The 24,338-nt window shown below is 37.6% G+C and overlaps 2 protein-coding genes across 7 annotated transcripts in view; one reads left to right on the top strand and one right to left on the bottom strand.

Moving 5' to 3' along the window:
* Positions 1 to 84: 84 nt before the first annotated feature.
* Positions 85 to 16,550, top strand: LOC133616359 (putative oxidoreductase YteT). 3 transcript variants are annotated; one of them, XM_061975520.1, is made up of 15 exons: positions 85 to 202; positions 1,474 to 1,571; positions 1,633 to 1,814; positions 3,301 to 3,385; positions 3,466 to 3,539; positions 3,615 to 3,674; positions 6,607 to 6,714; positions 7,981 to 8,037; positions 10,720 to 10,850; positions 11,152 to 11,206; positions 11,285 to 11,377; positions 11,446 to 11,580; positions 14,406 to 14,507; positions 15,399 to 15,560; positions 15,632 to 16,550. In XM_061975520.1, the coding sequence occupies exons 3-15, from the start codon at positions 1,722 to 1,724 to the stop codon at positions 15,752 to 15,754; spliced, it is 1,278 nt and encodes a 425-aa protein (XP_061831504.1). In that variant the 5' UTR covers positions 85 to 202; positions 1,474 to 1,571; positions 1,633 to 1,721; the 3' UTR covers positions 15,755 to 16,550. The 3 variants fall into 3 exon arrangements, with proteins under 3 accessions (XP_061831504.1, XP_061831515.1, XP_061831522.1); XM_061975531.1 differs by having other exon boundaries at positions 1,630 to 1,814; XM_061975538.1 differs by lacking the exons at positions 85 to 202; positions 1,474 to 1,571 and having other exon boundaries at positions 1,620 to 1,814.
* Positions 11,637 to 24,338, bottom strand: part of LOC133616341 (outer dynein arm-docking complex subunit 1-like) — a 36,818-nt gene continuing 24,116 nt past the window's right edge. Inside the window, exons 14-15 of one of the 4 annotated variants that reach the window (XM_061975496.1) lie at positions 22,364 to 22,446; positions 11,637 to 12,277 (exon numbers count right to left, since the gene is read on the bottom strand). In XM_061975496.1, the coding sequence (XP_061831480.1) occupies positions 22,368 to 22,446 (79 nt within the window). In that variant the 3' untranslated portion in view covers positions 11,637 to 12,277; positions 22,364 to 22,367. Of the gene's footprint in view, positions 12,278 to 12,302; positions 12,797 to 21,031; positions 22,256 to 22,363; positions 22,447 to 24,338 lie in introns of those variants that run through there. The other 3 variants (XM_061975504.2, XM_061975487.2, XR_009816852.1) reach the window with 3 other exon arrangements.

The raw sequence follows: 24,338 nt of genomic DNA, 5'->3' as shown, positions 1-24,338 counted from the left end.
TTTACTTGTTATAATGTACGCTTTTATTTTGGAGTGCTGTGCACCAGGAAGTGACGTTTCACTGTGGCACCAATACGGGTGTGTGTGATGAAAACATGGCCGAGCGTCCAAGCTGTTCGTTGTTGCAGTCTGCCATTAATAAATGTTACTGAAGGCTACACGCTGTCATACGTCTTGTCTTGATGCTATCACGCAAGTCGAGGTTCGCTGCCATCGATGTATAACACTGATTGATTGATTGACTGCTGAACAAAGATGTCACGGTGATGACAAAACATTTTAAACGCGAAGGAAAAGGTCCGTGTATCTTCCGTTCATTCTATTTCCAATTCTTAAATGCAAATAATAAATACATTTCGGGCCATTTTTTCTATTTTCATTTCTGAAACAAAAGTTGGACAACTATTTAATGATACTTTAAAAAAAAACGACAACAGGACGCCTGCTGAACAAAAACGTTACCGTTATGTTAAAAACATGCTAAACGTAAAGAAAAAGCTAAAATACTGCTTCCGGTTCAATTTGTCATCACAACGATAAATGTTGGATGAACATTTTTTTTATTTATATTGTGTGTTTATCTGGAAACATTTAAATCTATAAATTGAAAACAGCACAAAATCCAATTTTATGGCCACATTTTAGTGAAAATCAACCATTTTTTGTTTGTTTTAGAATCTGCCATATATAATAAAAATCGATTTTTTTAATTTGCGTGTCAGAATTGGAAATAGAGTGAACGGAGGTACACGGACCATCTTTGTTCAGCAGGCGTTTTAAAAAAGTCTCATTAAATAGTTGTCAAACTTTTGTTTCAGTAATGAAAATAGAAAAAAATGTGTTTTTTGATTTGCATTTAAGAATTGGAAATAGAATGAACGGAATGTACACGGACTGAAAAGCTAAAATACTGCTTCCGGTTCAATTTGTCATCACACAGATAGCCTTTCATTTTGGATGAACATAAATTGGATTTTTGTGTTTATCTGGAAAATATGGCAATATTTGATTGGAAATCAACATTTTTTTGTTTGTTTTACAATCTGCCATATATAATAAAAATCGTATTTTTTTTAATTTGCGTGTCAGAATTGGAAATAGAATGAACGGAAAGTACACGGACCATCTTTGTTCAGCAGGCGTTTAAAAAAAAGTCTCATTAAATAGTTGTCAAACTTTTGTTTCAGAAATGAAAATAGAAAAAAATGTGTTTTTTGATTTGCATTTAAGAATTGGAAATAGAACGAACGGAAGGTACACGGACTGAAAAGCTAAAATACTGCTTTCGGTTCAATTTGTCATCACACAGATAACCTTTCATTTTGGATGAACATAAATTTGATTTTTGTGTTTATCTGGAAAATATGGCAATATTTGATTGCAAATCAACCCTTTTTTGTTTGTTTTAAAATCTGCCATATATAATACACATCGAAAAACGGCCCTAATTGAGTTTTTTGGTTTGCGTTTCAGAATTGGAACTAGACTGAACGGAATGTACACGGACCAACCCTGTTTACCTCCCGAGAACAAAAGCTGAAATTTCGAAGGAGCCGTGAACGCAGCACAAGGTAGGCGTGGCTTATCTGCGATTTGAATATATAAAGTTCATTCAGCAGGTCTGACCAGCAGGTGCTGAAACGAGCGAACGCCCAAAGACATACAACACTTTTCCTTGGCCTTTGGACGTTCATTTTGGGCAGTGAGAGGTTGTTGTCAACATGAGTCCACCTGTCCGCATCATCGTAGTCGGAGCAGGCTGCCGAGGGAGCATTTACTCCCGCTATGCAATCATCCACCCGGACCGTGTGCAGGTATGCCCTCTTACATATTTCATGTTAATATTACGTCAGCCGTATATGAATTACATATTGTTACTAAAGTGTGCCTTTCATCTATTAGATTTGGGGTTCCTTTCAAAGAGCCGTTTAAAAGACTGTCTCGTTGTTACATACTTGCCGACCTTGAGACCTCCAAATTCGGGAGATTTGGGGAGGGGGGGGGGAGTATATTTATAGTTGTCTTTCAGTGAATTCTAGCTATATATATATATATATATATATATATATATATATATATATATATATATATAAATACTTGAATTTCAGTGTTCATTTGTTTACACATATACACACATAACACTCCTCTCTACTCATTGTTGTGGTTGAAAGTGCAATGCTTTGCAGCCAGTAGCACAGCCTTTGAAGGAGCATAGGTATGGGCAGTATAATATTCTGGGTTGGAGTCAATAACCAGGCGAGGTGACGAAGTTACGTCTCTTTACTTCATACTTCAGAACCGACTACCACACTTGCCGTCAGGGTGCGCAATACAACGTAAACCTTTTAGCCAACCAAAAAGTAAGCACAGAACAATAGTGTTCTGTGGTTACTTTTTGGTTGGCCAAGCGGACGTGACGACAGGCTGTCCTCACTCAGGTCCGCACGGACCTGAAGGTCCGGCTGGAAATTGGGAGAAATTCGGGAGAATGGTTGTCCCGGGAGATTTTCGGGAGAGGCACTGAAATTCAAGAGTCTCCCGGAAAATTCGTGAGGGTTGGCAAGTATGCGTTGTTATTACATATGGAGAGCCAAATGGGGCAACATTAAATACATTTTTAAAAGTAAATACAGAACTGTGTCAGTAATGAAATGAATTCATTAAATGTAATTTTATATATATATATAAAAAAATACACATTCAATAATACGTTTATGTATTTAACTCCAATTATAAATAATTATTGACCCACTTAATTCTTTAAATATTTATGTATCTATTTAATTTAGTCTTAATTTGCCCCCCATAATTATACAGTAGTTTTTTGTGTTTTTTTAATCAAGGAAACAATTACTGGTAGCAGATGTAAGATGTCATTTAAATCTACACCAATATTACTTTAGTGGTGGTAATTATTCTGAAATATTGACTATAAATTTATATTTGTACTGTTTTCGTTGTAAACATTTCGTTTAAAAAAAAAAAAAAAGAAAAGAAACTGTAGCCCAAGAGTGTGTTGCCAACACAGAAAAAAAATACACAAATAATAAGTAGGAATAAAATGTACGGTCGTCAAAGAGCCGTTCAAAAGACTGGCTCGTTATTATATAAGGAGGGACAAAATGAAATACATCTTTAAATAATGACTTTAATGGCTAGTTTATTAAATCCTGAACTAATTAAATAATTATAATTCGATAATTACAAATTTTAAGTATTTTTTTTAAATTACACAAGGTACCAACTTCACTGATTTTGGGTTTTGCAGTACGCATCATGTACACCGCTTTGTGATTGCAGGTCGTTGGAGTCGCTGATCCCAGCAAGTTTGCCCGCACCAAGTTCCGACAACTGTACAACATAGCAGACGAGAACCTGTGTGAAGGTGAGCGAGCAGCAAACTGATTTACCTATAGCTGTTCCTTCTTTCACTTGTAATGCTCACTTTCTCCTCTAAAAATGCAGACTGGCACACTTTCGTGCAAAGAGACAAGTGTGCAGACGCTGTTTTGATTTGCACTCCCGACCAACTTCATAAGGTAAATAACAATAACTAGAGTATGTGGACTTACCCTTCCTGTTCTGCAGCACTCTAACATGTTTGCATGTCACAGGAGCCCGCAGTGGCCTTTGCAAAGAAAGGCTTCCATATTCTACTGGAGAAACCAATGGCTGTGAGTGATTCAATGGCGCCACCCCACTGTCCGGTATAAACTCTAGTAGCATCAGTTATGCATTTAATCTCGAATGCACAACCAGCTCTTCCTCTCTGACGCCTTTGCACGCTCAGACAGCAACAATTTCAAAATAAGTTAAAGACTACATGTGAGTAAATAAGTAACAATAATCTTTAGTAAAACAAGATGACACCATAAACTAAAGTACATCAGTAGGTGTATAATTAAGTCTTTCTGCTAGTTTTCTACAGGCCGGTTTCCTACAACAGTAGAATACAATTATGAAATTATGGTTTATAGTTCTGGTGTGCCAGCCCAAGATTTAAAGTGGCCCCATCTGGCTACACCTCTGAAAAATTCCTAGAGGCGCCCCTGGAGTGATTGCGCTTACAAATTCTGTACTACTTATTGGGGATGGGAATCTTACCACAACTCACAATTTTGTTGTTGTTGTTGTTTTAAGAACACATTTTTTTAGGCCATTTACGCACTTACTTACTTTGCGTAATATTTTATAATATATTTCTTTAAATACGTTTTTTAGGCCATTTCTGTGCTTACTTGCTGCGCGTAAATTTATAATTTTTTTTTAGGAATACCTTTTAAAAAAATAAGCTTTTTAAGCCATCTCAGCGCATATTGCTGTGCATAACTTCTTATATTTTTGGAATACATTTAAAAAAAAAAAGTTTTTTAGGCACTCATTGAGCTTACTTACTGGGCGTAATTTTAAAATAATTTTTAAAATAATATATTTTTAAAATAATTTTTTTAGGCTGCGCGTAATTTATTATTCTTTTAGGACTACATTTTTTAAATTAGCTTTTTTTAGGCCATGCGCTTACTTGCTGTGCATAAATATATATATATTTTTTTAAGAATACATTTTCAAAAATACGTTTTTTTTAGGCCATCTCCGCGCTTACTTGCTGCACTTAATTTATTATATATATTCTTTTCAGAATACATTTTTTCTAAGACATTTTGTAGGCGATCTCTGCACTTACTCGCTGCACATAAACTTTTCTTAAAGAATACGTTTTATAACAATAATCAACGATAATAATAATAATGGATTAGGTTTATTTAGTGCTTTTCAAGATACTGGAAGCACTTTACAGTGAGAACTGAAAAACCCCTATTTCATTCTGCGTTTGTTTTTTAGGCGATCTCCGTGCTTACTTGCTTGAATTTTTTTTTTTTCCAAAGAATACATTTTTAAAAGGACGTATATTTTTATGCCATTTCCGCGCTTATTTGCTGTGTGTAAAACCTTTCTACTTATAGATGTTTGCTGTGATATTTACAGTTGCGCAATTACCTTCAGAGGGTTAGTCTTAAACTGGATAAGAAGTTATCTAACGAACAGGAAACAATACGTGAAGCTCGGCGAACACACATCTACAACGCTGAATATATCCTGTGGTGTACCTCAGGGATCACTACTAGGACCTAAATTATTCAATCTCTATATAAATTACATTAGTAAAGTTACAAAAGATTTAAAGTTAGTATTGTTTGCGGATGATACAACAGCGTTTTGTCCAGGAGAGAACACACAGAAGCTAATACAAATAATAACAGAAGAAATTAACAAATTAAAAAGATGGCTTGACATAAACAGACTATTGTTGAATGTCAGTAAAACTAAAATAATGCTATTTGGTAACCGTAGAAGAGAAAGTCAAATACAAATAGACGGAATAGAAATTGAAAGAGTAAATGAAACCAAATTTCTAGGTATAAGGATTGATGATAAATTGAACTGGAAATCTCATGTAAAAAATATTCAACACAAGAAACACATCAATAATGAATAAAGCAAAACATGTTCTAGACCAAAAATCACTTCATATCCTTTACTGCTCGCTAGTGTTACCATATCTGAGTTACTGTGTAGAAATATGGGGAAATAATTACAAAAGTACACTTCATTCACTAACGGTGTTACAAAACAGATCAGTTAGAATAATACATAACGTTGGATATAGAGAACATACAAATCCTTTAGTTATTGAATCAAAGATACTGAAATTCCACGACATAGTGAATTTGCAAACAGCTAAAATTATGCACAAAACAAACTATAACCTGCTACCCAAGAATTTACAACAATTATTCTCAAAAAAAGAGGAGAAATATAATCTTAGAGAAAAATGTAATTTAAAACATTTGTATGCACGTACAACACTTAAGACCTTCAGTATATCTGTATGTGGATTTAAATTATGGAATGGATTAAGCAAAGCAATCAAACAATGTACTAATATGATCCACTTCAAGGAACTCTTCAAACTTAGTGTTTACAAAGTACAAAGAAGAACCATGATAAACATTCTGAATGTATTTCATCCATCCATTCTTTCATTCTCAAAATAATCTTACTTATTTCATCAAATGAAATATAACTTACTTCACCGATTATTTATTTATTTATTTTTATTGTGATTACTTATGGAGTATATTGAGAACAGGAAGTGAACAAAAGTTTTAGCAACTGTTATGTAAAAGAAAAGGGGTAGGATTAAATAAGCTCTGCTTCTTCCTACTCCTTTTCGAACATGTTGAAAAGAGAAACTGGAAATTGTGATGTATCATGTTGTATACATGCATGTCCGAAATAAACTCAAACTCATCTCAACCTTTTTTGAAATTTCCACACTACAAAATAAAAGTATGTATTGTGATTTCTGCTGATACCGTATCGGATTGTTATATCGATATCGGTCAACACCCAAGACTCCAACCTCGGTATCATATCGGAAGTCAAAAAATATTATCGGGACATGCCTAATATTTACATTATTAAAAGTTTGTATATTTAGAATCAAAAAACTTTGCCATCTGGTGGCGCTTTGACAAAATTGCCGCTCACTGCTAACTCTATTTTGTTGTGTCCCTTCCCATTTTGACCACCACTCTACTGCAGACAAATGTTGAGGACTGCTTGGAGATCGTGAGGACGTGTTCTCAGAACGGCGTGATGCTGTGCGTGGGTCATGTACTACGGTATCATCCCTCCATTTGCAAGATAAAGGTAGCTTCGCCTTTGCACTTGGCTGTCTCTTAAAGGTGTGGCTCTGTGAGCATCCTCTCAGAGGATATACCGTATTTTCCAGACTATAGAGCGCACTGCGATATAAGCCGCATCCACTAAATTTTAGAAGAAAAAATATTATTCCATACTGTTAATAATAATAATAACTCGGATTTATATAGCGCTTTTCTAAGTACCCAAAGTCGCTTTACATGTAGAATCCATCAATCATTCACACCTGGTGGTGGTAAGCTATTTTCATAGCCACAGCTGCCCTGGGGTAGACTGACGGAAGCGTGGCTGCAATTTTGCGCCAACGGCCCCTCCGACCACCACCACGTATCATTCATCATTCAATTCACCGGTGTGAGTGGCACCGGGGGCAAAGGGCGAAGTGTCCCGCCCAAGGACACAACGGCAGCGATTTTTTTGGATGGTAAGAGGCGGGGAGCGAACCTGCAACCCTCAGGTTTCTGGCACGGTTGCTCTACCCACTACGCCATGCCGCCATACTGTTAGTTGCACCGGACTATAAGCCGCAGATATGTACGTTGTGAAATGAGTTACTTACACAGTAAGATTTTGTAAATGTTTCTTTACATACCTTAATTGTTTCTGAACGGTAACCTGTGAAAGGGCAGTAAAACAGATGATCAAACAAAACATAGGTCATCGTCATGGACCCACTCGCTGCGGAAGCTTGCTCTCCAATCAGCTAAACAGACTCAATAAATCCACGGTGACGTCTTGGTGAGTTTACAGAGGATTTTGTGAAACTGAAACAATAGGAAAAAGAATGCCATTGTAAGTTAATAGGACTAACACAGACACTCGTAAACGTGTTAGCATATTAGCTAATACTAACAACTCTAGCTTCATTACATTATGATAGCACATAAAAATATGCATGGAAACACTTCTACAGACATCACACATGGGACGGTTTAATAAGTATAAGCAGTTTTAGTTATACTGTCAAACTTGCAAACGTTGCTTGTAATGATGAAGAATCTGTACAATTAAAAAAAAAAATTATGGACGGCTAGAAGACTGGCTTATAGTCCGTAATTTACGGTAATACCAGTAGGGGCCTTACCTATTATGTGAAGTTTTCTGCTCACCCACTCTCTCCATGTAGGAAATAAAAAAATAGTTATTTAATGTTTTTCTTGATTTTTCTCAAGCTGCTGCATCTTCCCTTAAGTCCGATTGTGCGTTTTCCTGCCATATTACAGTTTTTTAAAATGCCATTAATGATTTTTCCAGGAGCTGTTAGACAGCGGCGTCATTGGCGACGTGATCCACATTCAGCACTTGGAGCAGGTAAGAGTGAAAGTGTAGATGCGGTTGCACCTGTGTAATGTTGCCCCAGCCCCCCCTTGTCCAAACCTCCCCAAACTTGTCCCAATCGTCTGTGCTGCAAACATTTTCATTTGTGCCTTTACGGTTTTTAAGTTATTCTAAAATAAATTTTCTGACTTGTGATTTCATCCAATCACCTACCTTGTCCAAATCACCCCAAACTTGTCCCCCATATGTTTTGCTGCAGACATTTTTGCTTTAACTATTAGTTTTTAAGTTATTAACATTTCAATATTCAGAACCAGTCCCCCCACCTTGTCTAAATCTCCTCAAACCAGTAGTAGTCGTCTGTGCTATGTTTGTGCTGCAAAAACCTTTGGTCTAATTATTATAGTTTTTTTGTTGTTTTATGTTAACGTGTTATTAATCATAACTAGACCCCAATTATGACAACATCTCCCCAAACTTGTCCCATTTGTTTCTGCTACATTTTTGCTGCAAAAATCATTGGTCTAACTATTATAGTTTTCCGAGCGGTAACCTGGAACAGGGCAGTAAAACAGCTGATCAAACAAAACATAGGTCATCGTCATGGACCCACTAGCTGCGGAAGCTCGCTCTCCAATCAGCTTAACAGACTATACATCCACAGTGACGTCTTGGTGAGTCTACTGAGGAATTTGTGAAACTGAAACAATACAAAAAGAATGCCATTGTAAGTTAATAAGACTAACTCAGACACTTGTAAACGGCGTGGCGCAGTTGGGAGAGTGGTTGTGCCAGCAACCTGAGGGTTCCTGGTTCGATCCCCGGCTTCTACCAACGCACCTCCCGCCATCACTGTGTGAATGTGTGTGTGAATGTGGAAATAGTGTCAAAGCTCTTTGAGTGCCTTGAAGGTAGAAAAGCACTATACAAAAGTATTTACCATTTATTTATTAACGTTTTATAGAGCTGGTTATGAATCATAAATTGTTAATAACTTGGAAATTGTAAAAGTTACACCAAAGTGTTTTGCAGCAAACCAGGGACTGGTTTGAGGACATTTTAGGAAGGCTGGGGCATGGTTATGAGTCGTAATTTGTAATAACTTAAGATTTATAATAGTTGGACCAAATATTTTTGGAGCACGTTTGGGGGAGATTTTGACATGGTTAGAGGGTTGGGTGAGAATTCTTACATTTATATACCATAAGAGTGTAACGGTACATGTATTTGTATTGAACCGTTTCGGTACGGGGTTTCGGTTCGGTTCGGAGGTGTACCGAACGAGTTTCCACACGGACATATTAAGTAGCATACCGCACGTTGTGTAAACAATGCACACCGAGGCACATCACACGGCATGCTAGCAGCGACCGGGCTATGACAACATGTAAAAGCCAGAGCTGGAAGACCCTCCTGCCTCGTTAAGATCTCCCGTTTGGGAACACTCCGGCTTGGAGGACGGAGGTTTGCCGACATTGTTCAGCAGCGGTAGGGTATGCTTCTGACAACACGTCAAACATGCTAACCAATTTGAAGCGTCACCACCCCCAAGTGAACAACGCTTCAACGAAGAGAAAGACGAGCGTCGTGCAAACACCGCATTAAAGCAGCCTTTCCTCGGCGAGTCAGACAGGGCTAAAGCAATAACAAATGCCCTTGGTGTTTTTATAGCAGCAGATTTAAGACCATATTGCATTAAAAACTAGATTTTGACACACTTCCATGGTGGAAGAACAATAAGCCCATATATCCTCTTACTGCCAAGTTAGCCAGGGAATACCTGGAGACATTGTAACTGCAAGCAGGGCTGCTCTTTCTGCAGACAATGTGGATAAACTGATTTTCCTGTCAAAAAACATGAAGATTGAGTGAAAGTCACCAGGGTTAAAGGCTGGGGGGGGGAAGAAAAGTTAATCTGAGGCTGAGTTGACTTGAAACTGTTTAATGTTGCACTTTTTATATGTAGAAGAAAAGTTTTGTCATTTTATTTAATCTGAGCAACAATTTGAGGCAGTTTAATGTTGATTAACGTGGACCCCGACTTAAACAAGTTGAAAAACTTATTCGGGTGTTACCATTTAGTGGTCAATTGTACGGAATATGTACTGTACTGTGCAATCTACTAATAAAAGTCTCAATCAATCAATCAAAAAAAGCACTTTATATGTAGAAAGGTTTTGTTAAGAAACCATTCTGAGCCTTATCTTATTTAGTTTTTATTTTACTGTATATATGTTGACAACATTAACCCTGGCAATGGACCATATGTGTATATGTATGTTATTATTATGCTTAGCATTCATGACTGCCTGCTGTTGCACTGATCAGCTTAGTGGTGGCTCACATCCATCACACACACAGCTATTTCTATTTTTGGGCAGAATTATTATAGTGTTCCCAATGTTAAAAGGATAATGCCATTGTTTACAAATTTGGTAAATAATTAACCAAAAAATGTATATTTTGTTGTTTTCTTACTGTACCAAAAATGAACCGAACCGTGACCTCTAAACCGAGGTATGTACCGAACCGAAATTTTTGTGTACCGTTACACCCTTAATATACCATAAAACCTTAACTTAAAAACCGTAAAAAAACAAACAAAAAAGTTTGCCGCACAAAGGTTTGAGACAAGGTGGGCTGGCCAACTTCAGTCACACAGGTCCAGTTGTTGCCATTATGATTTCACAGTAAATGCATTTTTTTCCCCTTCAGATTGGTTCTAATCACTTCGCTCACTCTTACGTCCGTGGAAACTGGAGAAATGAAGCCGAAAGCTCTTGCTCTCTTCTGGCCAAATCCTGTCATGACATAGACCTGATCCATCACTGGGCTGGAGGGCGCAAGTGAGACATTGCGTACAGTACTGAGGGAAGTTGTTGGCCAGGAAGATTATGCAAAAATCGCAACAGTCTACCTCCAGTTAAAAGTGGTACCGTGCATCCATTTATTATCTGCAGTGTTGCGTTGAAGAAAATTGGGACCTTTTCTGACGGCAAACTAGGAAACATGCAGTGTTGTAGCTTCTAATATTTACCTGTATCACAACTAGGAATGGCCTAAAATCTAAAAATATCCTCTGATTGTGACATTTTGTTTGCCACACACACAAGACAAAGGATGACATTACATTTTGTTTTTCGGCAGGTGTTTGAAAGTGACGTCGTTTGGATTTGTCAGCCACTTTAGTAAAAATCACAAGGTATATCGTTTTACTTACAAAAGTAAATACAATTGTCGTTTTGGTGGTCTTGTATGGTAAAAAAAAAAGCGCCATCAGCCAACAGGGGCTGCCAATCGCTGCCTGGACTGTTCAGTAGAAGACACCTGTCCTTACTCTGCTTGCAAAATCTACCTGAACCCAGTGAAGCAGGTCAGCACGCTGTTGTTTACGTTGTCCACTGTGCTTATATAACGTGTTTGTTTGTTTGTTTGTTTTAGGGCTACACGGGCTGGCCGGTGTCCATCATATGTGACAGTGCCGCCCCAGACATCGAGACCGTAACCGAGGCTCTGAAGACTGGTCCGTATGGCCGCTGTGTCTATGAGTGTGACAACGACGTCTGCAGTAACCAGGTTGGAAAATACTCGTTTATTCATAAACTCCTTGGCTTTGGTCATCTTGTCCTGGGGGAAATTCTAGTTTCTGTGGCTACTTGGATTTTAATGTTGCATTTTCTAGTCCTGGAAGTTTGAAAAAAGTGATTTTAGCAATTTGGAACATTTGTCTTGTTTGATAGTAAAATTCAGTGGCGGGCCGTGCGTTTCTCACCTGGGCCTTCGGTGATGTCCTACTTAGTCCGACTTCACCTCTCAAAATACCGTAATTTATGTCACCACATGGACACGGCTGGAGATACTATACAGAAACACACTTGCACACTACTGGGGATTGAATCACCTCAACAGTGGACAAAACTGTCTAGTTCTCTGCGCATTTAACATTAAATAAACCCGCTTCAGCAAATTAAAACGTATCTTACGTGGTACTGTCAAAATTAAAAGAATTGTATAAAACAAATGAAACATGAAAAAATTAAGAAATAAAATATTTGTACTCACAATTTGTAGCACCCACCCAACGCCGTATAAGCCAGTGGTACCGTCGTAGTCTGTTGATCCATGTGCATACTTGCCAACCCTCCCGAATTTTCCGGGAGACTCCCGAAATTCAGCGCCTCTCCCGAAAACCTCCCAGGACAAATATTCTCCCGAAAATCTCCCGATTTTCAGCCAGAGCTGGAGGCCACGCCCCCTCCTGCTCCATGCGGACCTGAGTGAGGACACCCTGTTTTCACGTCCGCTTTCCCACAATATAAACAGCGTGCCTGCCCAATCACGTTATAACTGTAGAATGATCGAGGGCGAGTTTTTGGTTTCTTATGTGGGTTTATTGTTAGGCAGTTTCATTAACGTCCTCCCAGCGCGGCAACAACACATAACAGCAGTCACGTTTTCGTCTACCGTAAAGCAGTTTGTCTGTAAACAGCAATGTTGTGACACTCTTAAACAGGACAATACTGCCATCTACTGTACATGCATATGTGACAATAACATCTACGGCTTTTAGAGAGTTCAGTGCACAACTGCGCACACAACAAGGAGACGAAGCAGAAGAACGAGGAAGATACAGCCATGGCGACGACGAGTAAGATGAACAAATACGCTTGTAAGTTCCAAGCCGCAGCTGCGATTGGACCTGGATAGCCTCCGGGAAGAAGTAGTGGACTACCAAGTGCTTGGCAGTGAAGATCTTCCTCAGGAAGCAAAGATTGACCGGTTTTGGGCCATGCTAGGGAAAGATGGAAGATTCCAGACTCTAGTGCATTTGATGAAAGCACTTTTGTGCGTGCCACACAGCAATGCATCATCAGAGAGGGTGTTCAGCATGGTTAGAAAAATAGTGACAGAGAATAGAACAAGGATGGACAATTCAACCCTTAACTCAACAATGAGTAGATGAGTGTATATGTGTAAATAAATGAACACTGAAATTTAAGTATTTGTTTTATTTATATATATATATATATATATATATATATATATATATATATATATATATATATATATATATATACATGAAATACTTGACTTTCAGTGAATTCTAGCTATATATATATATTAGAGATGTCCGATAATATCGGCCGATAAATGTGTTAAAATGTAATATTGGAAATTCTTGGTATTGTTTTTTTTATTATCGGTATCGTTTTTTTTTATTAAATCAACATAAAAAACACAAGATACACTTACAATTAGTGCACCAACCCAAAAAACCTTCCTCCCCCATTTCGCACAAAAGGGTTGTTTCTTTCTGTTATTAATATTCTGGTTCCTACATTATATATCAATATATATCAATACAGTCTGCAAGGGATACAATCCGTAAGCACACATGATTGTGTGTGCTGCTGGTCCACTAATAGTACTAACCTTTAACAGTTAATTTTACTAATTTTCATTAATTACTAGTTTCAATGTAACTGTTTTTATATTGTTTTACTTTCTTTTTTATTCAAGAAAATGTTTTTGATTTATTTATCTTATTTTATTTTATTAATTTAAAAAAAAAGTAACTTATCTTCACCATACCTGGTTGTCCAAATTATAATTATAATAAATTATAATATAATAATGTGTTAATTCCACGACTGTATATATCGGTTGATATCGGTATCAGTAAATAAAGAGTTGGACAATATCGGAATATTGGATATCGGCAAAAAGCCATTATCGGACATCCCTAAAATAAGTTTTTATATATATATATATATATATATATATATATATATATATATATATATATATATATATATATATATATATATATATGTATGTATGTATGTATGTATGTATGTATGTATGTGTGTGTGTGTATATATATATATATATATATATATATATATATATATATATATATATATATATATATATGAAATACTTGACTTGGTGAATTCTAGCTGTAAATATACTCCTCCCCTCTTAACCATGCCCCCGCCCCACCCCCGACCACACACCCCACCTCCCGAAATCGGAGGTCTCAAGGTTGGCAAGTATGTGACCATGTGAAAGTGGCGGCTTACACTCGTGTTAGCGACAGTGCTAGCACAGTTTAGGGATGTTCTGTGTTAAATTTAGAGTTACAGTAGGCTTTAAGATGACATTGTGTTCATATGTATGAGTGTACATTCAGTGTTAATAATTAAATTGTGACATTTCATATTGCTACTATTTTTTTTTCTTCTGTGCAACACATTTTTTGTCCATTTAGTAGCACCGGTGCTACTAAACTTACTATTGGTTGTTAAATGTTCTCACTAGGAAAGGCATATCATAACATCTAAGTACACAACTATCAGTGTTCTTACTTCAATAACAATAATCCCCTGTTACTCATCCAGGTTGTCAACATGGAGTTTGAAGGTGGTCTGACAGCAGCTTTTTCTATGGTGGCTTTCACCGAGCAGCACTGCGTTCGAAGAACCACAATCTATGGCAGCATGGTACAATATAATAGTAATAACTCATTTTTTCACATGACTGTACGTATTTGTGTAAGGGGGAGAAATATGTCAAAACATGTACACTGTGTTGCCTACTTGCCCGTGCTATTATTCTCCTGACAAATACACCACATGGTGGCGCTGCTATAACACCCCTGTTTGACTCAACTGTAGTAGTCACTAGGGCTGGCACTAATTATTATTTTAGTGATTATTATTTTTGACTAGTCAAACTATTATTGCTTATATAATCTGCTGTACACATTTGAGTTTGACATTGAGCCTGTGACTTGATTTTAACTTGTTTTAAAAACCCGTTACAGTAAATTCCATTGTAACAAAAATAACACATTTCTGAGAAACAAATAGTTTTACTTTATTCAACAAAGTAGTGCAAAAAATAAATGTATTCAGTACGGTTATTTCGCAAACATTTTTACCTAAAGGAATAACAATGTAAACATACACAATTTACCTTCTTTTAAACATTTTACATTTTTTGTTTAGCTTAAGCTGCTTGTTTCTATTTTCTTTTTTTTTTTACCTTAGTGATATTTTTTAGAAATCTTTTTTGTAACCTGTAGCTCTTGGAAATGTCCCAATAAAAAGGCTACTATAAATAAAAATGTTTTATTTATTATTATTATTTATATAAATAAACATTTTATTTGACAACTATTCAACGATAGTAAACCTTTTTTGATTAATTTTGATTATGTTATTGACTATGTCAACTATTCTTTGCCACCTTAAAGGGGAACTGCACTTTTTTGGATGGTTGAAAAACATGGCTGCCATCAAGCGAAATGTCAGGGACCTGGCAACTACGGTCATAGTCATTTCACCCCAATCTAAAACTGGACTGTACAATATATCAATTGTCTTTTTCAGGGGGAGTTGTCGTTTTCAGACAACGAGGTTCGCGTCTTTGACTTTCTGACCCAGAAAACCATCAAACATGTGGCGGCGGTAAACGCCCATGAGGAGTTTGGCCTGACTGGACACGGTGGAGCAGATTACCTCCTGATAGACTCTTTTATTTCTGCTGTGACGGTAAGTGCTCATTGTTCCCATAGGTGAAGTATCTAAGTATATTGATTGGCATATGATGTGTCTGCGCACAGAACAATGACCCATCCTTAATAATTTCTGATGCTGAGGAGTCGCTGAAAAGCCACTTGCTGGTGTTTGAGGCGGAGCGTTCAAGACGAGAAGACCGGGTTATTCAATTGGACCAATCTGGATGATCTCACCAATCGGGTGGAATATTACTGCTTTACTCATTACTTGGGAATTTGTCGCATGGGGGCTCTAATATTTTTAACACGATATTTTTATATACCGTATTTTTCGGAGTATAAGTCGCACCTGCCGAAAATGCATAATAAATAAGGAAAAAAACATATATAAATCGCACTGGCCAAACTATGAAAAAAACTGCAACTTATAGTCCGAAAAATACGGTACCTTCACGCTGTGTGCATTGTTCAGTCCCTCCAGGATTTTACAGGCTTTTTTTGTTACTGCTATTGTCGCAGCCTAAAATAGCTTATTTCGCAGCAGCTTTTTTCCAAAAGTTGCAACATTTTGAGAATTATTTCATTGCGTTAGTTTGGGATTTTATAAATTTGCTATCAATGTTTTTTGTAACCATAACCCTAAGCACAGGGTTTTGACGAATCAAAACAAAATATGCTTCATTGGCATGGCTTTTACCCAGGGCTGCTCCTGTGTAGGGCCCCGCTATTGGTAGGGGTCTTGTTTCGTGTGTGAAAAGTGATGACAGTGCACTTTATATGAAATTTTACCACACATGTGTTTCTAACCCTTTCCTGCTCTGTTAATAAGAATATAATGGCTGGTCATGTGTCAGGAAGACATGCAAATTCATGTTTAATTATGTTAAATTTGTTATTTTGCACAAGTATAAAAATTGTTTCACAAAGGGAAATTACAAAATGTAATTGGGGGAATGTTCTCAGGATCTTGCAAGCCTTTTTGAGATGCTTGATTCTGCAATAGTTTTTACCAAAAATTGCAATGAAGGTGTTGTACTAAATCATTGATTTACCATCTGTGTAATTTATAATAGGGAGGATGGAAGTTGAAAAATAAGTAATATGATAGAAACGTATCAGCATCTTGCCAACATTACATACCCAAATGTGCAAAATAGGCTTTATTGTAATGTACACTGCCTACTCTAAAGAATATCCAAGCTTCATCTCTTGGATTCTTCGAACAAATTTTCAATGGATTCTTTATTCATAAAGTGTATCTTTAAAGGGAAATGCACTTTTTTTTTTTTTTTTTTTTTAATTTTCTTATTTTAGCTATCGTTCACAATAATAATGAAAGACAAAGTTTTTTTGTTTTGTTTTCATCCTAACATGTAAAAATGGTCTCATTCTTGGTGGCTAGCAATGCAGCGAATGGGAGCAATCAATTTTTCTACCGTACTAACACATCGGCGCGCTTCGGTATTAGCCGTAAAAGCTAACAACGGCGAGAGATAAGCTAAATTGATACACGTTTTGCGTTTGTAATGCATACGACACCAATCTGTACTGACTGAAAAACATGAACAATCATATTACAGTATCTGTAAAGTATTAGCCCACATTTCATGTTTTGTTTGTACAAACCCCCTTTCCATATGAGTTGGGAAATTGTGTTAGATGTAAATATAAACGGAATACAATGATTTGCAAATCCTTTTCAACCCATATTCAGTTGAATATGCTACAAAGATAAGATATTTGATGTTCAAACTCATAAACTTAATTTTTTTTCTTCCAAATAATAATTTACTTAGAATTTCATGGCTGCAACACCTGCCAAAGTAGTTGGGAAAGGGCATGTTCACCACTGTGTTACATGGCCTTTCCTTTTAACAACACTCAATAAACGTTTGGGAACTGAGGAGATACATTTTTTAAGCTTCTCAGGTGGAATTCTTTCCCATTCTTGCTTGATGTTCAACAGTCCGGGGTCTCCGTTGTGGTATTTTAGGCTTCATAATGTGCCACACATTTTCAATGGGAGACAGGTCTGGGCTACAGGCAGGCCAGTCTAGTACCCGCACCCTTTTACTATGAAGCCACGTTGATGTAACACGTGGCTTTGCATTGTCTTGCTGAAATAAGCAGGGGCGTCCATGGTAACGTTGCTTGGATGGCAACATATGTTGCTCCAAAACCTGTATGTACCTTTCAGCATTAATGGCGCCTTCACAGATGTGTACCGGTAAGTTACCCATGTCTTGGGCACTAATACACCCCCATACCATCACAGATGCTGGCTTTTCAACTTTGCGCCTATAACAATCCGGATGGTTCTTTTCCTCTTTGGTCCGGAGGACACGACGTCCACAGTTTCTTAAAACAATTGTGGACTCGTCAGACCACAGAACACTTCTCCACTTTGTATCAGTCCATCTTAGATGAGCTAAGGCCCAGCGAAGCCGACAGCGTTTCTGGGTGTTGTTGATAAACGGTTTTCGCCTTGCATAGGAGAGTTTTAACTTGCACTTACAGATGTAGAGACCAACTGTAGTTACTGACAGTGGGTTTCTGAAGTGTTCCTGAGCCCATGTGGTGATATTCTTTACACACTGATGTCGCTTGTTGATGCAGTACAGCCTGAGGGATCGAAGTTCACAGGCTTAGCTGCGAACCCTTTGATGATATTACGGACCGTAGATGGTGAAATCCCTAAATTCCATGCAATAGCTGCTTGAGAAAGGTTTTTCTTAAACTGTTCAACAATTTGCTCACGCATTTGTTGACAAAGTGGTGACCCTCACCCCATCCTTGTTTGTGAATGACTGAGCATTTCATGGAATCTACTTTTATACCCAATCATGGCACCCACCTGTTCCCAATTTGCCTGTTCGCCTGTGGGATGTTCCAAATAAGTGTTTGATGAGCATTCCTCAACTTTATCAGTATTTATTGCCACCTTTCCCAACTTCTTTGTCACGTGTTGCTGGCATCAAATTCTAAAGTTAATGATTGTTTGCAAAAAAAAAAAAGTTTCAGTTTGAACATCAAATATGTTGTCTTTGTAGCATATTCAACTGAATATGGGTTGAAAATGATTTGCAAATCATTGTATTCCGTTTATATTTACATCTAACACAATTTCCCAACTCATATGGAAACAGGGTTTGTACACAGCTAGCCAGACAGCGTATGTACTGTAGTTGTACTAATACGCACGACATGCTGCGTGTATCATGATAATGTGCGACTCACTCGATGGACAGTTGTCTCTTTGGTGCAGCTGGCCGGGGCCGTTTTTTCTGATTTGTTTGGGGGTAAGCACGCCTTTTATGCCGAAAAACCTTGGCTCCAAATGACACATTTCCAGCTTCGAGTCGCTTTCACCTCACTTCCTTGACTTCCGTCTGCTCCAACGTCTCACCCTCTTCTTCGTGCCTGCTTCTAGAAGCAGCCGTTCATCCTCCGTTCATTCAACTTGAAGCAGATAAGGTTGTGAATCCTCATTGTCCAAAAATATCCGTCGTAATCGTTAGTCACCAAGTCTACAATGATTACAACACACACAAGCGGCAGTAGAAACACACATTGTTGCTGGATGTCAGACGTGCGCTGCTATGGAAACGGAAATAACTACACCAAAGAAGTCAGTCATGGAATTGATTAAAATGATCAAAATACGGTTGATATTGTACGTATTACATATTGTTATGAACGTGTCTGTTACTACATTTATATATATATATATATATATATATATTTATGACTTGCAGTGTGTATATAAAACGTTGGAGGGTTTTGAAGGCTACAACGGTGATTCCCATTAGTTAAAAGTTAAAGTCCCAACCATAGTCACACACACTAGGTGTGGTGAAATTATCTTCTGCATTTGACCCATCCCCATGTTCACCCCCTAGGAGGTGAGGGGAGCAGTGAGCAGCAGTGGTGGCCGCACTCGGGAATCATTTTGGTGATTTAACCCCCAATTCCAACCTTTGATGCTGAGTGCAAAGCAGGGAGGTAATGGGTCCCATTTTTATAGTCTTTGGTATGACTCGCCCGGGGTTTGAACTCACGACCTTCCAGTCTCAGGGCGGACACTCTAACCACAAAGCCACTGAGCAGGTCTTAGTTGCATCTTCCAAGCGTTTAAAAAAGAAAAAGTGTGTTCTTGTCTCATAATGATTGTGAACGATAGGCAAAATTCCAAAAAAAAGTGCAGTTCCCCTTTAAAGGGGAACATTATCACAATTTCAGAAGGGTTAAAACCATTAAAAATCAGTTCCCAGTGGCTTATTTTATTTTTCGAAGTTTTTTTCAAAATTTTACTCATCATGCAATATCCCTAAAAAAAGCTTCAAAGTGCCTGATTTTAACCATCGTTATATACACCCGTCCATTTTCCTGTGACGTCACATAGTGAAGCCAGTACAAACAAACATGGCGGTTAGAACAGCAAGGTATAGCGACATTAGCTCGGATTCAGACTCGGATTTCAGCGGCTTAAGCGATTCAACAGATTACGCATGTATTGAAACGGATGGTTGTAGTGTGGAGGCAGGGAGCGAAAACGAAATTGAAAAAGAAACTGAAGCTATTGAGCCATATCGGTTTGAACCGTATGCAAGCGAAACTGACGAAAACGACACGACAGCCAGCGACACGGGAGAAAGCGAGGACGAATTCGGCGATCGCCTTCTAACCAACGATTGGTATGTGTTTGTTTGGCATTATAGGAAACTAACAACTATGAACTAGGTTTACAGCATATTAAATACATTTGGCAACAACATGCACTTTGAGAGTGCAGACAGCCCAGTTTTCATCAATTAATATATTCTGTAGACATACCCTCATCCGCTCTTTTTTCCTGAAAGCTGATCTGTCCAGTCCAGTTGGAAATGCATCTGCTTTGAGTGTCGCAGGATATCCACACATTCTTGCCATCTCTGTCGTAGCATAGCTTTCGTCGGTAAAGTGTGCGGAACAAACGTCCAATTTTTGCCACTTTCGCATCTTTGGGCCACTGGTGCAACTTGAATCCGTCCCTGTTCGTGTTGTTACACCCTCCGACAACACACCGACGAGGCATGATGTCTCCAAGGTACGGAAAACAGTCGAAAAAACGGAAAATAACAGAGCTGATTTGACTCGGTGTTTGTAATGTGTTTGAGAAAATGGCGGATTGCTTCCCGATGTGACATCACGTTGTATTACATGGGGTATGGTTTTATTTTTTTTGTTTTTGTCATAAAAAAATACAATCATTTGTGCTTACGGACTGTATCCCTTGCAGACTGTATTGATCTATATTGATATATAATGTAGGAACCAGAAATATTCATATCAGAAGGAAACAACCCTTTTGTGCGAATGAGTGTGAATGAGAGGGAGGTTTTTTGGGTTGGTGCACTAATTGTGACGTCATCGCTCCGAGAGCGAATAATAGAAAGGCGTTTAATTCGGCAAAATTCACCCATTTAGAGTTCGAAAATCGGTTAAAAAAATATGTGGTCTTTTTTCTTCAACATCAAGGTATATATTGACGCTTACATAGGTCTGGTGATAATCTTCCCCTTTAAACTTAAGTGTATTTACCTTCAGCTCTTAAACTGCTGGCATTTTTACACACGTGACACATATTGTCATTTGCAAAACAAACATCGCCAAAGGCTCCCTTATTGTCCACTAGTTGTCTACGTATATCTTGTTGTCAATTATAAACTTTCCAACACATTGCATGTAATTTACCAGCGCTTTCGTTGAAGACATTGATCAACCGATGAGAGCGATCTGTAGCGGTGATTTTAGTTGGTAAATGATGAAATTGTCAGATGTCCACATGTGTCCATGTAAAGAAAGATGTGAGGACGTGGGTGCGCGATGCAGGGACACTTAACACATATGAAATGTACTGTGAAGTGGTGGGGCTTGGACAAAGTTAAAGAACCTGGAGGGTTTGATTTTTGTACTTGCAACAGTACAAATTTGCATAGTTCCATCAAATCTAAATAACAGCAGTTCCTACAGCCGCTAACCTTTCTGCTCATTTCTACGGTGTTCTGCAGGGTTCGTGATTAGGTCCCCTACTTTTCCCACCTGTTGGTCACATTATCAACAGCTTCAACATAACATCATCAGTTGTCATGTGTTTAAAAAAAAAAGGCTTTTAGGATGGTTTAAGACATGCTTTTTTTTTTGTCTTCTAATAAATTACATTCTGGAACGAACGAATGGCACGATGCTGTGCATAAGTATAGCTGTGGCTATAAAATGAAGAGCAATGTGTAAAAACAGCATAATAAATCATTTTGAAATGAGCCTGTAAGCTTACAACAGAACAGTCCAAAGTTCTACAAAGCTATACCTTTACTAAAAATGAGGCTACAATGTAGAAGCCTCACTTGCACGTGTTTTTAGACACATTTGGAGGTCCACTGATTAGTAGTCTTTCTCAAAGCCCAAACTGCAGTGATGGAACATCACTTTTAAGTCCATTCCGGGAGGAGAAGTTCATCTGGGGTCTCGTTTGAAAAAAACATAAAAACAGCTTTAAGGACCCATTAAAAAGTGAACATGTGCACTAAACCTGAAAAAAGATGGATCGCATCAGTCCACATGGAAATATCCAGCCTCACTGTTAAAGTCTGAATGGCCAATGCAGGCCAATACCGAGCAGCTCAATAATTTTGGTGCTCAGACAGTATATGAGTCCTCTGGTCCCTCTTGTCTTCTATCACTGCAAGGCTTTAAGGACAACATAAGTGATGTCAGCTCTTGTAAAGCCCAATAAAGTACGTATGCCTAATCTGAGCCACGGATGAAATAATATTTCCTGTGTCGCAGTATACTCACCCATTTATGGGCTGCTGTAAGAACCTAGCCTCTCTTTGCCTCCCCTGCTTTCGGAACGACTGCTTTTGCGGGCCTTGTCATCACTGCAGATCACATAACATAACTGAAGTCAATTATATTTATAAAGCGCTTTTTCTCTAGTGAAAACCATTATCTACATCTTTAAGCTACATTTAAACCAGTGTGGGTGGCACTGGGAGCAGATGGGTAAAGTGTCTTGCCCAAGAACACAACGGCTGTGACTAGAATGGCGGGAGCGGGACTCGAACCTGGAACCCTCAAATTGCTGGCATGGCTACGCTGTTAACCGAGTCATGCAAAGACAGAAGATTGACAGAGAATCCTCCGTCATACATGTATGTCAATATTGCCTGGTCTGTCGGATATAAATATTTGACATTGTCTATTCAGCAACATCCTTTTACAATTTTATAGCAGCATGCTGGATGACTTAAGGGGCAGTTTTAAACTAATTCAATTGATGCGTTTGGTGTTTGCTGGTGTTTTTTTAACGCCGGTTGTTTTTTCATTTATAATATATATTATTAACGTAACTTCTTTATGAAAAAACTTCTTGATATGCATTTTTTTTTGCGTCTTGAGCACAGTAAGTGCAGCCTCTCTCCCATGAGCGCACCTTCAGAGCTGAAAGAAAAGTGGCTTCTGTTGTAAGTGCACTTTGGACTGTGTCTAAAATGCCCATAAAAAGTGGTACATGTCTCCTGCATGTTTGAAAACACAGCAAACACTACAGGTAGGAACGTGATAAAATTAATTTGCAGTAAATAATGGAGTGTCTCCATAGTACACGCAAAATCCTCATTTAAATAAGGCGGTCTGCACCACTTTTGAATTGCACACGCAGTCTTAGTAGATTGAACACGCTGTTTAGCATGTGGTATTAGGGTCTTAGTGAATCAAGCCAAAGTGTAAATCTATGTAGTTTGTATGTGTCATGTTTCATATTCAGTGGGGGAAATAAGTATTTAATCCCCTGTAAACATGTGTAAGTTTACCACCTTTCGGACACTTAAGGCTAACTTATTTTTTTTGTTAGGTTTATTTTATCATACAGGGACTATCAACAACAATAAAAAAAAGAAAAGAAAAAAGAAGTCCATTAAGATTTTGGTGTGGCCTAATTCGTCTGGACCATTATCACATAAAAAATATTTCATTATAAAAACTTCCAAATTACCAAATGACAGCCTCAAAACGGTAAGGATTTGTTTGGAGAGTGTGGCCTCAAGCAAGAAATTGTTTGTGGCTTCATTTTGGTCTTCAATATTACTTATTTATTATAATTATTAGAAACAAACGTCACCGCCCCACATACACGCACATTTTTATGCACTAAAAATAATTATTCAATTTGGTTGAAACCAAATTTTTAAGGTAAATGTAAAGACCCTAATAAGCATAGTAAATGGCGCACTCCATGATCAGAAAGTACACAATATTTACATTGTGATGTTTTTTCTTCTCCACGTAGCATTCAAAATAGTGGCGTCATTATAAAGACTCCCGAAAATAACCCCACTAAATTATTTGGTGTTTTATTTAATTTTTTCAAGTTCAGGATTTTTTAACGTTTTTTACAAAAAAGTGTCAACCGATTTAATATAATTTTATCCAGAATGTGAGTTTGAATAATCATACAAAATGTCATTGTTCACGTAAATATGATACATCTTTCAAGTTTCCTTTTATTTCATAGCGTAAAAGGTAGAGATTCATGTAGGATTATATTAATGAATAATAATATTAATAATAACTGATCATTATTATGATTATTATAATATTAGTGCATCTACTGGGGTTATTTAGCCTCTACCTGTCTTTAAAAACTATTGCCTTTGTTTTAAGCTTTAATTAAGGTTCCTTGAACACACCACAATTGTGTGCTATGAGATGCAAAGGAGAAACTTAAACATAATTTTGTCCAATGCTGCTACAAATAGATTCATCATAATTT

The sequence above is a fragment of the Nerophis lumbriciformis genome, linkage group LG01 (genome assembly GCF_033978685.3).
Source record: "Nerophis lumbriciformis linkage group LG01, RoL_Nlum_v2.1, whole genome shotgun sequence".
NCBI classification, from domain to species: Eukaryota; Metazoa; Chordata; class Actinopteri; order Syngnathiformes; family Syngnathidae; genus Nerophis; species Nerophis lumbriciformis.
This window is presented reverse-complemented; position numbering and strand designations above follow the sequence as displayed.